At 44.1% G+C, this 14,878-nt stretch overlaps 1 protein-coding gene across 10 annotated transcripts in view; it reads left to right on the forward strand.

Moving 5' to 3' along the window:
* Sorbs1 (sorbin and SH3 domain containing 1) overlaps positions 1–14,878 on the forward strand; it is a 240,625-nt gene that overhangs the window by 199,384 nt on the left and 26,363 nt on the right. For 6 of the 10 annotated variants that reach the window (XM_029563061.1, XM_029563062.1, XM_029563064.1 and 3 more), the window contains 4 exons: positions 1,285–1,457; positions 4,045–4,130; positions 7,672–7,839; positions 11,480–11,526. In XM_029563061.1, coding sequence (XP_029418921.1) covers positions 1,285–1,457; positions 4,045–4,130; positions 7,672–7,839; positions 11,480–11,526 — 474 coding nt within the window. The remainder of the gene's footprint in view (positions 1–1,284; positions 1,458–4,044; positions 4,131–7,671; positions 7,840–11,479; positions 11,527–14,878) is intronic. The other 4 variants (XM_029563065.1, XM_029563071.1, XM_029563068.1 and 1 more) reach the window with 1 other exon arrangement.

Below are 14,878 nucleotides of genomic sequence, written 5' to 3' on the forward strand. Positions count from 1 at the left end.
GGGTGATGCACAAAATGAAGGGCTAGCTTTGCATAATAAAAAGTTCCACTGGTGGGTAGAGGGAAAGACAGATGGATAGGTGTGTGGGAAAGCAGACACAGCTCTGTGTTCCCTGTAAAATCCTGGTTGGGGGAGGGGGGCCTCAGCATTCTGTAAACTTTTCTGGACATTTGATAATATAGTAAAAATATTGAAGGAATTCCATGAAGACATGGGTCCTCAGAGCTGACAAATCCATAATGATAATAGTGAACTGATTACAGCAGGGCTAACAGTATCCTGGTGGAAACCCATGCATTTTTATGAGAAAGACATTCTTTTCTTCTCGGGGGGGGGTGTGTGGAATAGAGAAAGAAAAAAAAATTGTACCATGTCGATACTTCAGTAGGTAAGGCCTTAGAAAAGTGGGATCACACAAAGGGAGGGGCTTGCAAAGTAAGTGCTTTCAGGGGTTTTTTTCTGTGCCTTGCCTCATTCCCAAAGAATTTATAATAACTTGAAAAATACCTAGATTTCAGTGAGGGAAAAATCAATGAAGCCCATAAATGGACAACTGTGTGCACAGTACATACCATCAGGTTCTGACAAAAACTTTGAAAGAAATGAGTATAAAATTTGGCTGTGAAGCTGGGCATGGTGGTGCACACACACCTCTGGTTCTAGCTACAGGAGAGACTGAGGCAGGGAGATCACTGGAGCCCAAAAGCTCAAAGCTAGCCTGGGCAACATATCAAGACTTCATCTCTTGGAGAAAACAAAAGCAAAACAAAAGGCTTGACTGCAATAACAGGACACAGAATGTCAGCTTCTGATTTCCTGGAGACCCAGGAGAGCTGGGTATCTCCTTTCATTGGTGATTTTTTCTGTCAGCCAAAGCTGTCATGCATAATGGACCAGAAAAAAGTAATATGAGAAACGGCCTTTTTATTTTGTGTGTATATGTGTGTTTTACTACCATGTGTGGGTACACACAGAGCGCAGAGGGAAGGCTTTAGATCCTCTAGGACTGGAGTTACAGGTGGTTGTGAGTCACCCAACATGGGTGCTGAGAACTAGACTCTGGCCCTCTTAACTGCTGAGCCATTTCTCTAGTCCCAGGTATTCCTTCAAAGCACAAAAATCTGTCTAAATAAGCATGCTAACTTTAGAAAGTACAGTGCTCCAAGAAACCAAAAAGTACCTTTCCTTTCTTCAGCTGATAACATTGGTTTTTCAGAATGTTAAAAATGCTAACTTTTAATGCTTTTCCTTTCCTTCTGTCTCTTTAAAATACCTTGCTTGTAGTATATATTCTTCCAACTTCCATGCAGTGAAGAGAGAATCAGATGGGGTTGCCGGGGACCTTGCTAACTTGGAGAATGAGAGGCAGATTTATAAAAGCGTCTTGGAAGGTGGTGACATCCCTCTTCAGGGCCTGAGTGGGCTCAAGCGACCCTCCAGCTCAGCTTCCACAAAAGGTAACTGACAGGATGAAGGCTGCAGATGTCTCTCTCTCTGCCCTATATGCAGATCACCTGAGTGTTAGTGGCTGGTGAACTCCATTAATAGGGACAAGCTCTGCCTACTCAAGTCTATGTCCAGGCCTTGGAGCCCTCCTGTGTCCCCTCCCCTATCTTCTTGCCGGCAATTTTTCTTTCTGGTATTAATGGTTCCCTCCCTTAACCCAAGGGGCTCTTCCTGAAACACCTCTCTTTTTTGTTCTAATTCCCTTTTCTTAGAAATGAGCTGAGCTTCAGCCTTTCCTAACTGACAAGGTGGCCATTTCTTTCATTGCATCTTTGCACCTGCTTTGCAGCACAGATTATTTTGCTTCCAGACATCAACTGAAAACAATTTAAAAGCCCTTATAACAAATGAGCATGTTACCTCTCCTTTTTTTTAAAAGAAAAAAAAAAAAAAAAAAAAAAAAAGCAGCTTTCAGCTTTAACCTAATGGGTCTGTTTATTTTATTCTGCATGCTTACCGGTGGATCGTAAAGGTGGGAATGCTCACATGATTTCTTCATCATCAGTTCATAGTCGAACGTTTCACCCTAGCAATGCCTTAGGCCCTGGGTGTAAACACAAGAAACCTTTGTCGGCTGCGAAAGCCTGCATTTCAGAGATCCTTCCTTCTAAATTCAAACCCAGGCTCTCTGCTCCCAGTGCTCTTTTGCAGGAACAGAAGAGTGTCCTGTTGCCCTCAGAGAAGGCTCAGAGCTGTGAGAACCTCTGTGTTTCTTTGAATGATTCCAAAAGAAGCCTTCCCCTGCAGGTGGGGGGGAGCGTCGAGAACCTGCTCATGCGCTCGCGGCGGGATTACGACAGTAAGTCCAGTAGCACCATGAGCCTTCAGGAGTATGGCACTAGTGCCAGGAGGCCCTGCCCTCTCTCGAAAAAGGCTGGGCTGCACTTCTCCATGTTCTATCGCGACATGCACCAGATCAACAGAGCTGGCCTCTCCCTGGGCTCCATCTCCTCCTTAAGTGTGCGAGATCTTGCCTCCCACTTTGAAAGGAGCAGCCTGGCCTTGGCCAGGGGTGAACTGGGTGCCAGCCAAGAGGGCTCAGAGCACATCCCAAAGCACACCGTGTCCTCCCGCATCACCGCTTTTGAGCAGCTCATTCAGAGGTCCAGGTCCATGCCTTCTCTGGACCTGTCTGGCAGGCTGAGCAAGTCCCCCACACCAGTGCTGTCTCGGAGTGGCCTAACCTCAGCCCGCTCAGCCGAGTCCCTCCTTGAGTCAACCAAGCTCCGTCCCAGGGAGATGGACAGGATGAACTCCGGAAGGGTCTACACGTCTCCCACGTGCAGCAACATGGCGGACCATGCCTTGAGCTTCAGGAGCCTTGTGCCTTCCGAGCCCCTTTCCATCTGCTCAGACGAGCTGGACCACTGTTCAAATATCTCGAATGACAGCAGAGAGGGCAGTGGAAGCAGTGCTCATGGAGACTTCCCCAAACATCGCCTCAACAAGTGCAAGGGCACCTGCCCAGCCTCATACACGCGCTTCACCACTATCCGGAAGCACGAGCAGCAGTCCTCCAGGCAGCCCGACTGGCGCCCAGATTCCAGAGGGGACAGGAACAGCCTTCTTAGGAACATCTACCTGATGAGCCCCCTACCTTTTCGATTGAAAAAGCCCCTCCAGCATCACCCCAGACAGCCTTCTCCCAGTGGTGACTCAGGCCCCCCTGCGGGCCGGAAACCAGACCTCCCCAGCCAGGCCCCTCAGAACCAGCCCCACCCTGCGGGGAAGCCCCTGGCTCCCACTCGACTGTCCTCCCGACTCACCATGGCCAGGCTTAGCCACAGCTCACAGCCCCCTCCCGACAAATCTGCAGGCCTGGAGGATTGCGCAGGGGCCATTAATAATGGGAACCCGGTGCCCTACTCAGACCTGGACAGGAACAACAACCCACAAAGCGAACTGGCAGCGGCCCACGGAGGTGGCATTTTGTGTGTCTGACCAGTCTCCCCTTCCCTGTCTCCGCTTGGCTTGCTCTGTCCCTCCTCTCGTGTGCAGTTGGTGCTCATCATCTGCCTTGTCTTTTGCTTCTGTTTGTTTTGCTTGGCAATTAACCATGGCTTGTAGTGGCTGCACTTTAAAACAAAGCCCCGCGTCATTTAGACTAACCACCAAACTGTTTCGAAAGAAAAATTGGCCGTTTAGCTCATCCAAGAAATGGGTTCATTTGAACTCTCAAGCCCGTTTGCATCGATCCCCACCCCTCCCATTCCCGGTGGTTTTTTGAGAGGCAGCCTCTCTCCCGTAGCCCCTGTGTGTGAGTGTACAGTCTGTTCCTGTACCAGCCTGCACGCCTCTTTGTAGGGACACGTAAAAACAATATCCCTCTCTTTGCTCACTTTTTGCCTTCTGAGCTCTCATCTTTGTATTGAACCACTTTGCAAGTAAATTCAAAAAACAGGTGGGAGGTGGGGTTCCTTCAGAACTTGGCTACTGATCATTAATCAGCAATGATTATAAAACCCTGACAGATAACAGAAGAAACCTGGTTTCCTACTAAATCTTTGCCCGTTTTAACTTTACTTTTTTGTTTTGAAGATTCAGAATCACCAAGACATTTTATACCAGCTGATTATTTGGAATCCACAGAAGAATTTATCCGAAGACGTCATGATGATAAAGAGGTAACTGTCCTGTCTTAACTTCTTTGCTTTCCTGCAGAAGAAAAACGTGAAGGAAATGAATATTCCAGATACCTGTGACCCAACTGGAAGCAAAGACCAGGTTTTTCCCCACAGGCTGTTTTTTATAAGACACAGGCTCCCTCCATTCCTCAGCAGTCTACTTTTAAGTAAAGCAGGACTGACTGATTTCCCCATAGTCACCAGGTTATAAATGCTATGTTCCTCCAGCACTGTTGTAGGAAGGTAATGAAGGATATAGCCTGTACTATATTTAATGTCTTGTGTCTTGAAAGCTTGGAAATGGGAGTTGACCTTTTGATCCCTCCTCCCAGCAGGTCACCTGCTGTCTAAGGAAACTCACTCTCCCATTCCTTCAGTACTGTTCACCCTCATCCCTGTAATTGGCACAAAGCATAGTTCAAACTGAGGAGGGCTGCAGTAGGAAAAAACAGAAAAATGATAATACTGAGCAAGATATGTTTTAGAAAACAATTTTAAGACATTGCTTATAACTCTGTCACCTGTAACTCAGAAGGGAGATACCTACGTTAGTGTTGGTAACTCCACACGGAACTTCAGAACTTGGTTATTTTCTTGGAACTACTGAAATGTTTCTATGTGGGATGATTGTCAGGGTTTGGAAAAGCCTGATCTCCTGGGAATGGAGGAAGTTGTCCTGCATATCAGCTGAATGTGCAGTTTTAGCTTCTGCTGTGATAAAGCATTACAATGCATATGCTCTGGTTTCACATTCCCAGGAAGGGAGAGAAGGTGGATCCCATAGATTAGACAAGCCCAATGTCCATTTTCCTGTAATGAGCTAAGACATGCAAGAATTACTTTGAACTGCTCTCAGTAGAGGAGTATGTTCAAATAGCACAACTCTTTCCCTTCCCTCTTTTCTATTCGATCTGTCTTGAGTGGCTCCAGAGTTTAGGTGGATTTACTTAAGGATTTAGGACAAGGCTGACTCTGAGGACTCTGATTACAGTCATTGCTACTAAATGATGAAAGACAAATGCACACTATGCCTCTTCCCTGCCTGCCGTGCCCTTAGCATGGTTTTAGGCATTGTAATTAGAAATTTGCTGAACAGAACACAGAACAGATTCCTTTCCATACTTTTCTATACCTGTTTCATCACTGAAAGAAAAAAAAATTCCCATGCCATCAGAGGAAAGATGAAATTCCATTTTAATACTAAAATCTGAGTACCCCACGTGGAAGGTTTGGTGTCAAAGTCTTACCCACTAGGAGGCGTATTTTACTTGGTTTAACCACTGATACACTAAAAGCTTCATATTCAATATGAGCAGTTGGCTTCCTCAACAGTGCTGGTACCCAGATCTTGAAGTGGTTTGTCTTTACCCATGGGTTTGGGCTTGTGTGATTAAACCACAGGCCTGATGGCTTTACTAAGTCAGGTTTAAGCACTGGTTGAAAGCACTTTCCATTTGATATCTGCACCACTGATGATGTAAACTGTCAGCCAAGGCATCAGGGCTTTTGAGAGGGACTATGACAGTCTCAAGCATGAGTCCGTTCCCACTGCTACAGAAACAGTTCATGAGGTCTGCACCCTTTGATGCAAATCCTTTACTGTAAATAGTCATGATAATGGCACTTCAGAAAAGGAGAACATGACTATTCCAGAAGGGCCATTAGTGGTCATCAAACCAACTTCCCTGTTTTATCCAGAAAGTTTATGGCTTGAACAGGGCCTCCTCAGCAGTGTGCTTACACTAGAGGCAGAGCTAGAAACTAAGGCTCCACATCCTAGACGAGCATTCCTTTCATGGCACTGTGCTTTGCAGAGCACATTTTCATCCTTTCTCATTTACTCTACGGTATTTCCTGAGCACTGGAAACACCACGGCCATTTGATGAGTTGTGTTTTCCAAACTATAGAGGAAAACTTAGCCACTATCCTTTGGAGCTGGATGTCACATGTGGCATTTAATTGCCTGCTGGAGGGCCTGGAGAGATGGCTCAGTGGTAAAGAACACTGGATGTTCTTGCAGAGGACCCAGGTTCAATTCTCAGCATCCACACGGCAGCTAACAACCTTTTGTAACTCCAGTTCCAAAGGATCTGATGCCTTCTCCTGTCCTCTGCAGCCATTGCATGCAGGGGTACATGGATACATGCAGGCAATATACTCATACACATAAAAAAATTAAAATAATAAAATATTTTTTAAAAAGGATTACCAGTTCCAATGAATGCTTTCCTATAAGGAGTGTTAATTCTAGGAATGAAAATTACTGTGTTATAAGTAAATGCATTAACTTATGCATGGCTGTTGCAATAAGGCAGGGAAGATATTTGGTTTAAAAAAATGTGGATTATTTGAAAAAATCTTTAATAGAACTAGATGATTATTTTTCTTTTTTTAAACATTTTATTAATTTTTATGTATATGAGTATATTGCCTGCATGTAGATAAGTGCACCCGTGCAATGTCCATGGAGGTTAGAAGAGGGTGTCAGATCCCCTGGAACTGGAATTACAGATGGTTGTTAGCTACCATGTGGGTGCTGGGAATTGAACCTGGGTCCTGTGCAAGAGCAGCCAGTGCTTTAAACTGCCGAGCCATCCCTCCAGCCCCTATTATTTTTCAAATATATTTTTATTTATTGTTTGAGAATTTCATACAAATATAAAATGTTTTGATCAATTCCATCTCCCGCTCCCTCCCCCTCAGCCCCTTCCATGTTCCCTACCAATTCTCCCTCCCAACCACATGTACTTTTTATTACTTAATATAGAAGTGTTGATTTCTTCTAACCCCAGGTGTCATTATTGTTAATTTTCTCTATTGTATTCTATACCATTCTCTTAAACTTAGCTTCATTTCATCAAATGTAGAAATAAAACAGTAACCAGACAGACCGACCCTCTGTCAGCCACATGAAGAGTCTTTGGTGTATATCCTAAGGGCTCCTAAAACAGATGCTCGGGGAAAGTTGGCTGTCCCAGGAGAAGAGGTGCCACATTTTCTGAAAGGGGAAGCTCAACTCTGTGGAGGACATGGTATAGTAATAGTCACAAGAAGCACAGAAATGACCCAATTGCTGCATAGTCAGGTCTCATAGCCTGATAGGCCTGGTGTAGTCAGGAGAAAACAGCAGGCCCTGGTTCTACCTTGGGAACACACTGTGCCACCATATCATAGACCAAAGCAGATGGTACAGCCTAGTTTGATTGTAATGCCCAGGCTTTTGCCTTGGGTCACCTGAACTTTGCTGCCAAGAGGTTCACAGGGTTTGGTTTGAGCCCAAGGGTAGTCAGCCAGTCAGTGGAGTTATTTAGAATCATCCTTCCCCATATCCCAGTGTCCCCAGTTTCTCCTGGGCCATGTTCTCTCCTTTCTGCATAGTGGACAGTTACCATGGGAACATAGTAGTTGTGGCCATAAGTGCCCCTGACATCTGATCCTCAAAGTCTCCTCCTTGTTCACCTGTATTTTCTTCTTATATGGCCATTTTTCATTAAGCTGGAGCAGTTAATTCACCGCCCATTTTATGCAATTTCATGGCAGAAACTTTTAGCGGACCAGAGACGACTTAAGCGCGAGCAAGAAGAAGCCGATATTGCAGCTCGACGCCACACGGGTGTCATCCCGACGCATCATCAGTTTATCACTAATGAGCGCTTTGGGGACCTCCTCAATATAGACGATACTGCAAAAAGGAAATCTGGGTCAGAGGTCTGTTTTGGTCACCTCAAACTGCTGCTTGACCCAAAGCAATATTTGCCTCCCTTCAGCATTGCCCTCTCTAGGCCAGTTTAGTTTTCCAAATGGCATCTGTCATCCTGGCTTCCTTAGCCTCGCTTTGGCTCTTTTGTGGCTGGTGAATGGCCATGAACCCCATTATGTCCTGTGCTCTGTATGTTCAAGCATGCCTGGCTGTGGGACCGGGATCTGCTGGCACACACCCCTAATGCATGCTTACAGCATTGGCTGCCTCATGAGTCCAGTCCTCTCCATCCTGCATTTGACTGTGGTACTGTTTTGCCTTGCATTCTGCTTGGAAACCATGTCCCTTGGGCCATGAGCATCAGTAGCTCTGGTGTGGATAAGAGATAGTTAATGGAACTTCTATTATTAAAGTTACCTAGTGCGGTGGCACATACCTTTAATCTCAGTCCTTGGGAGGCAAAGGCAGGTAGCTCTCTGTGACTTCGAAGTCAGCCTGGTCAACAGAGCAAGTTCGAGGCCTGCCAGGGCTACATGGTGAGATCTGTCTCAAAGAAACAAAGTTACCTAGTGATCCTTTATGGCATTAACAAAGGCCCCTACACTTAGTGGCATTGCTGTTGAAGTATCGGAGCACAGTTCTGCTGCTGGTGTGTGGATGGTTCAGTGGTGCTGCAGCACTTCACTGAAGGAGTTTGAAACCCAGGCTTTTGCAGGTAGTATAAATCCATGGAGGGTCCAAGAATGCTCTGAGAGTCATTTTATTTGCTCCCTTAATTTTGACATTTCTAAGCTTAGACTACAAAAGCTTAATATTATCAAAGGAATGAAGAACAAAACAGTGATGGGGTTGTATCCAGGTCTTGCCTCCTACTCTGAGATCAGTATCATAGAAATCTTGTTCTGACCAAATGCAGCCTCTTGAGTAAGAGTTGACATTTTGCCACATAACCCTTAAGTAGCCTTGCTGAGGTCGTGTCTATGGCATAGAATGGGCTTGCTGGGGGCAGAGGGGGTGTGGCATAATGAAGTAGTTTTGTAACCTTTAATATAACTAATGTTTCTGTTTTTTGAGTGACAGAGACAGTCCTTTTGAAAAAGAGGGAGGGAGGAGGGAGGGAGGGAGGAAGGAAGGGAGGGAGGGAGGAAGGAAGGAAGGAAGGAAGGAAGGAAGGAAGGAAGGAAGGAAGGAAGGAAGGAAGGAAGGAAGAGAGGGACATGTGGTACACACCTTTAATCCTAGACAGGTGGCTCTCTGTAAGATTGAGGCCATCTTAGTCTACATAGTGAGTTCCAGACCAGCTGGGGCTATAGAGAGACCCTGTCTCTAAAAAGAAACAAACAAAAAGAAATAAAAGGTATCTAGGAAAAAATAAGAATTCTTAGCTTGGCAGAGGTAGGTACCTTCTAACAGACCCTACCTCCACAAGTAATGGTTCTCAACTTGTGTCAGAACCCCTAAAGATGAATTAAAATGAAAACTCCTGGGACCCACCTACAAAGTTTTGATCTGGGGTGGGGTCTGAGAATTTGCAAGTTTCTAGGTGATGTGATGATGTATTTAAGGTCCACATTTGGAGAATCATTGTCCTAGAAGTTGACTGACAGAATTGAGGAAGTGGAGACCAGCAAGTGCTGGTTATGCTGTGCTATGTAGATATGTTGCATTCTCACTTGACAGAATCCAGTTCCACAAATTCTATGTAAGACCTTGTGTAAAGTGGAACCAGAATTCAGTTTGTGTCTTTGGGGAGCTGGTAGTAGAAAAATCACCTTCATATATAATTAGTGGGGCACCCCTGTAATCCCAGTGCTTGTGAGGTGGAGGCAGAAGGATCAGGAATTCAAGACTATTCAGAGAGTGAATATGTGCTTCTTTGTATAAATTTTGTAATGTTCACATAGCTGAATAGCTGGGTGACATGGGTGACCTATCTCTACACTTTTAACTGATCTTTCTATGAACTTTTTGTCATTACAGTTTTGGTTGTTGGGTCTTCTCTTGTGAACTTTTATCATTAATCTCATATCCATTCTGTTCTTATTTACCTACAGCTGTTAAATTATGCTCTTTTGTTACAAACAGTCATAAATACAAGCATTGAGATTATGTGGCATTGATTTGAGTATAAGATGGTCATTCAGTTGCCCCTAAGATGTATGCATATAGATAGACAGAAACAGCAGCATAAAAGGTACAAAATTAAAAATTCTGTGGAGAGTCAGTCTTAATGCCACAGGCCTTTAATCTCAGCATTTGGGAGTAGAAGCAGGAAGATCAGGAGCTCAAGACCAGACTGGGCTCCAGTGAAAGTTCCTGTGGTGAAATATCCCTAAGAAGACCCCTATGAATCCCAACCCAAGAAACCTGGAAATGTAGGCCCTAGGACCAAAGGCACCTTTTTCACCCTGAGAGTTCCCTCCCACTCTGCTCATACCTTCAAACCTGGAAGCAAGCCTGCCATTTTATATCAGTCATAGTGATATGATAGACAGAAGGCCAGAGCAGCTGAAGAGGTCAGAGCTGCACATGGCCTGGGGTCAGAGTTACACTGGTAGTGAGGCATAGCCTATTATTGTGGGGTTTTTGGTTTTTGTTTTTTTTTTTTTAATTTTCACATCTTTCTTTTTAAAAATTGATTAAAATAACTACTTTTAAAAATTAAGAAAGATATGCAAATAGATCTAAGTAAAAGTGAAGTTCTTGCTAGAGTTGAAGCTGAAGAAATTCCAGGCAGGGAAGGAATATAGAGAGGTAAGCACATAGATGTTCCTGACTGACAGGATAGAGTGACAAGAGATGAAGACAGTTGGGTAAGAGGGAAGAAGTGACCCACTAGCCTCCACTGCCTTGGGAATGGAGATTTGATCTGATGAATAGTTGAGAGGCGAAGCCAACATCAAAGCAAAAAAGTGATGTAAGGAAGAATTTGAGGAATGTTATTTGTGCTCCTGGGGTGACATTAGATTCCAGTGAGGAGAAGATAAAATCAAAGGAAGCTTTGTGTCTGTGGGAACCAGAGGTCAGACCCTGAGCAACAGGGCTGTGGACTGAGGGCAAGCTGGCGTGACTTACTAACAGACTTGACGAGAATGTGGAGATAGCTGAGGCTGACTTCCAGGCGGCACAGGTGTCTGGGAGGAGAGGCTGTCCCAGTTGGGACAGACTTTCAGCAGATGGAGATGCACTCTGAGTTTACTCTAGCTGACTTTTTGGATGACGTCACAGACCATAGGGATATATGGAATAGAAGTTGACCTTCTAGGTAAACCAGAGTTTCATCAACTTTCAGATCAGAACTTAAGTCAGGCAAATAGATGTTCCCCAAGAAGTAAGATACTAAGTAGGTAAAGCCTTTCTGAGGACTTCTGGCTCACGGTTGGAGGACAAATACTTCAGCTTTGGGACTTTTCAAACCATCTAAATTTGGCCTTCTTGAAGGGGAATTTTCACGCATGACACGGTTGACTAAACATCCACCTCATGTTCTAGTGAGGTAAGATGCTGCAATTTTGCCCAGATTTCTATACCAGAATGAACTGATTAGAGTGAATTTTTCTGCTTTGCTTTCTAGAAACTTGTGAAAATGTGTCCTTTTTGTTGTTCATGAATCATGACTTTCAACTCATCATTATTTTTTATATTTAGATGAGACCTGCCAGAGCCAAATTTGACTTTAAAGCTCAGACACTAAAGTAAGTGCTGCTGGTCATGTTTATTTGTTCTTAACTGCCTCTTTGAAAATACAGTTTGCTTGTTAAAAAGAACCACAAGAAATAACAAGAATGACTCAAAAAAACAGTAGTTTATATGCTAGGCACTGTTGAAAACACACTGTGTGTGTTAACTCATGTGGCTCTTGTGAATAAGAACTGACTGAGTCCTATGGAGTGATTTCTGTTATTTCTATTATTACAAGTAAGGAAACCAATGCAAAGGAACTTGTCCCACCTCGGAGGTGACAGGGTCAGGATTCAAACCCAGGAACTTTGGCACCAGAAGATGGGCTCCTATGCACTGTGTCACACTGGCCTTTTCCTGTGTGGGTACTCTGTTTGCTTGATTTAGGTGCCAGCTTGATCTGATCCATACCTTCAATGAAGGAACCAGAACCAGACTGTAGGATTATAACTTCACTAGTTTCACCACATCATTCCCAAAGGTTAAAGGCCCCCAGTGTGTTCCTCAGAGTGTTCACCCTGTAAGATGGTCCTCAAAAAGCTAGTCCTGCTGTAGAAAATGACTCAGAGAACTACTGCATACTATATTTAGGTCCTCCTGCCCCTGAGAGAAATAGACTGCTATTGGCACATTCATGGCTGTGGAAATCTTTTAAGGAGGGAAGCTGATTAGCTTATTTAGTTAGCCAAGTGTTTTCTAAATTTAGGTGACCAGGAAACCTTCCTATTTTCCATGGAACACAGTTTGGAAACCCAAAGATGGGTTCCAAAAGGAACTCGCTAGCTTTATATCTAATTAGGGATTAAAACACCATAGTTTCCTTTGGCAGCCGAAGATACCATAACCAGTCACCGTCCCATTGTCCTGCTGACGGCAGACACCACATCTGGGGAAAAGAAGGCGAATTCATGAATAATGGGAAATGCTGGCTAGAAGCTTCTCAATCGTGTTTCCTATCTCTTGTAACACAAAATGAGTGACCAGGCCAAGTTTCTAGAACCTAGACATGAATCTGACGTCGTTGTATTATTCCATTCCTTTAATTTATCCACTAAAAGAGATAGCTCTGCTGTGTGATGTCTGTTCTACAAAGGTTGTGGGCTTGAGAGAAAGTTCTCATTCTGAGACTTCTCTCGCTGTAACCACAGTCAAGTTAGCAGCCTCTCTCACCCTCAGTTCTCCTCATCTGCAAGATGAGAATAGAAATGTGTCCTTCACAAGGAGGCTAGCCAGGGTGAAGCCAGGAAGACATTTTTCAAAGTGTAGCAGAAGTCAGCACTCAAAGTATATTATCCACTACCCTCAGTTTTTAGCCAGAGAGAGAATAACAAAGACATATGGATTAATTTGCAGTTTAATCCAATAGATAACATTTTTCCTTTAGATTGAGAATTTGAAGGGATAAAGAGATGGCTCAGTGGTTAAGAGCACTGGTTGCTTTTGCAGAGGTTCAGTTCCGGGTTCAGTTCCCAGCACCCAAATGGCAGCTAACCATCATCCATGACTCTAGTTCCGGGAAATCCACTGTCCTCTTCTGACCTACGCTGGGATTGCATTACACGGATGCACTTACATACATGAGGCAGTATGCTCATACACATAAAATAAAAAGAAAAAATATTTGTAATTAAAGATTTGAGTAATAATACATTTTTGTAGATTTCATTTTAAAAGGTTTTTTTTTTTGCCCCTTTTGCCCCTTAGATAAAAGAGATGAGGAGGCTGAGCTCTACAGGAGTTGTCACCATTTATCACCACTATTAATGCCAGAGAGCCCTTCCTTCCTCCTTAGTCATGTCTTCCTCATGACATTCTACCTCTGTAACAAAGTCAGTGGAACTTAGTAGAATGAGTAAATACTGGATTCATTCAGTCTTTTCGAGACAGGGTCTCCCTGTAGCCCCAGCTGTCCTGGAACTCACTATGTAGACCAGGCTGGCCTTGAACTCACAGAAATCCACCTGCCTCTGCTGGAATAAAAGGTGTGGGCCGCCACACCCGGCCCATTCATTCAGTTTTATTTTTAAGTCCTCTAGCCATGTGATCTTTCCACAGTGTATTCCTTTAAAAAGTGTTCTCTGGGGCCATTTGGCTCAACAAAGTCAATCAGGCCTCATCTCCTAGACTCACAGAGCCTCTGCTGTGCTCACATATGCAACACCATTCCAACAAACATCTATCAGGTGTGTCCAACCCATGGCTCATGGTCTATATGTAGCCAAGGAGCACTAACCTGGCACAAAATCATAAACTTAAAACATTATGAGGCTTTTGTATGATTTTTTTTTTTCAGAGGAACTTTATTATTTTGTGATTCTAGAGCTTGAATTTGCAGGTGACAACATCCTGTTGCAATGGCAAATGACTGTCTACACCTGAAAACATTTCCTGCTGTTATTTCCCAGTCCTTGAGCATGTGGGTCTTTAGGAGGGGCTAGCAGGAATATATTGGTGGAGCTGTACTCCTAGAGATGGAGTACATGGAAGGCATGGGTCAGATCAAGCTGCCATCTAATTAAGCAAACAGAGCCCTTATACAGGAAGAGGCTGGGTGGCACAACGCATAAGAGCCCAGCTTCTGATACCAAGGTGCCTGGGTTTGACCCTCACGAACCCTGTTATTTCTCTCAGTTGGCCACAACTACAGACCTGTCCATGTTCATCTCTTTTAGAGTAGTCATTCTCCTCCTTTGCTATTTCAGCCCCCACCTGCCTCTGCGTATAAGGCCCTCAGTGTAGGTGACCTCACAGTTTACACACTCCCAACAGGGGTGGATGTGCTGAGGGTCTTGCTCATCTTTGTATGTATAGTTGGAGTTTAAAGGGGTGGGGGGACTTTAGAATACTCCCAAGGAGAAGACGGTGGCAAAAACATGGCCAGAGACGTTCCTTATCACAGAAATCAATGCCCTGGACCTCCTTACAAGTGCCTTTAGGATTAGACTCTTGTCTCCAAATACAAGATCCACAGAGCCTACTTGTATTTTTATCTAGGGCAGAGCTGACATTGTATAAATTTTCCAGATGTACCCTGTTGTTTAGCTCTTATGTACTGTGGGACTTCCTGGCACACAGCAAAGCCTGTGTACCCCTTCCAACTTAGAGTCAGCAACCTTCTTATGATGTTGGTTTTCTGTAACTGAAAAAATTGGATCATTTTACTTTTTACGAAAATTTCAAGTTATAATCCCAGCACTCAGGAAGCAGAGGTAGGCAGATCTCTGTGAGTTCAAAGCCAACCTGATCCTGGTCTACATAGTGAGTTTCAGGCCAGCTGGGGCTATAGGGAGAAAAAGACAAAAAAAGAAAATTTCAAGTTATAATTCTGTTCTGTTTCATTTTCACTGTTCAAAATTCATTTGTATC

This window comes from Nannospalax galili, unplaced genomic scaffold (assembly GCF_000622305.1).
Source record: "Nannospalax galili isolate Female #2095 unplaced genomic scaffold, S.galili_v1.0 scaffold875, whole genome shotgun sequence".
NCBI lineage: Eukaryota > Metazoa > Chordata > Mammalia > Rodentia > Spalacidae > Nannospalax > Nannospalax galili.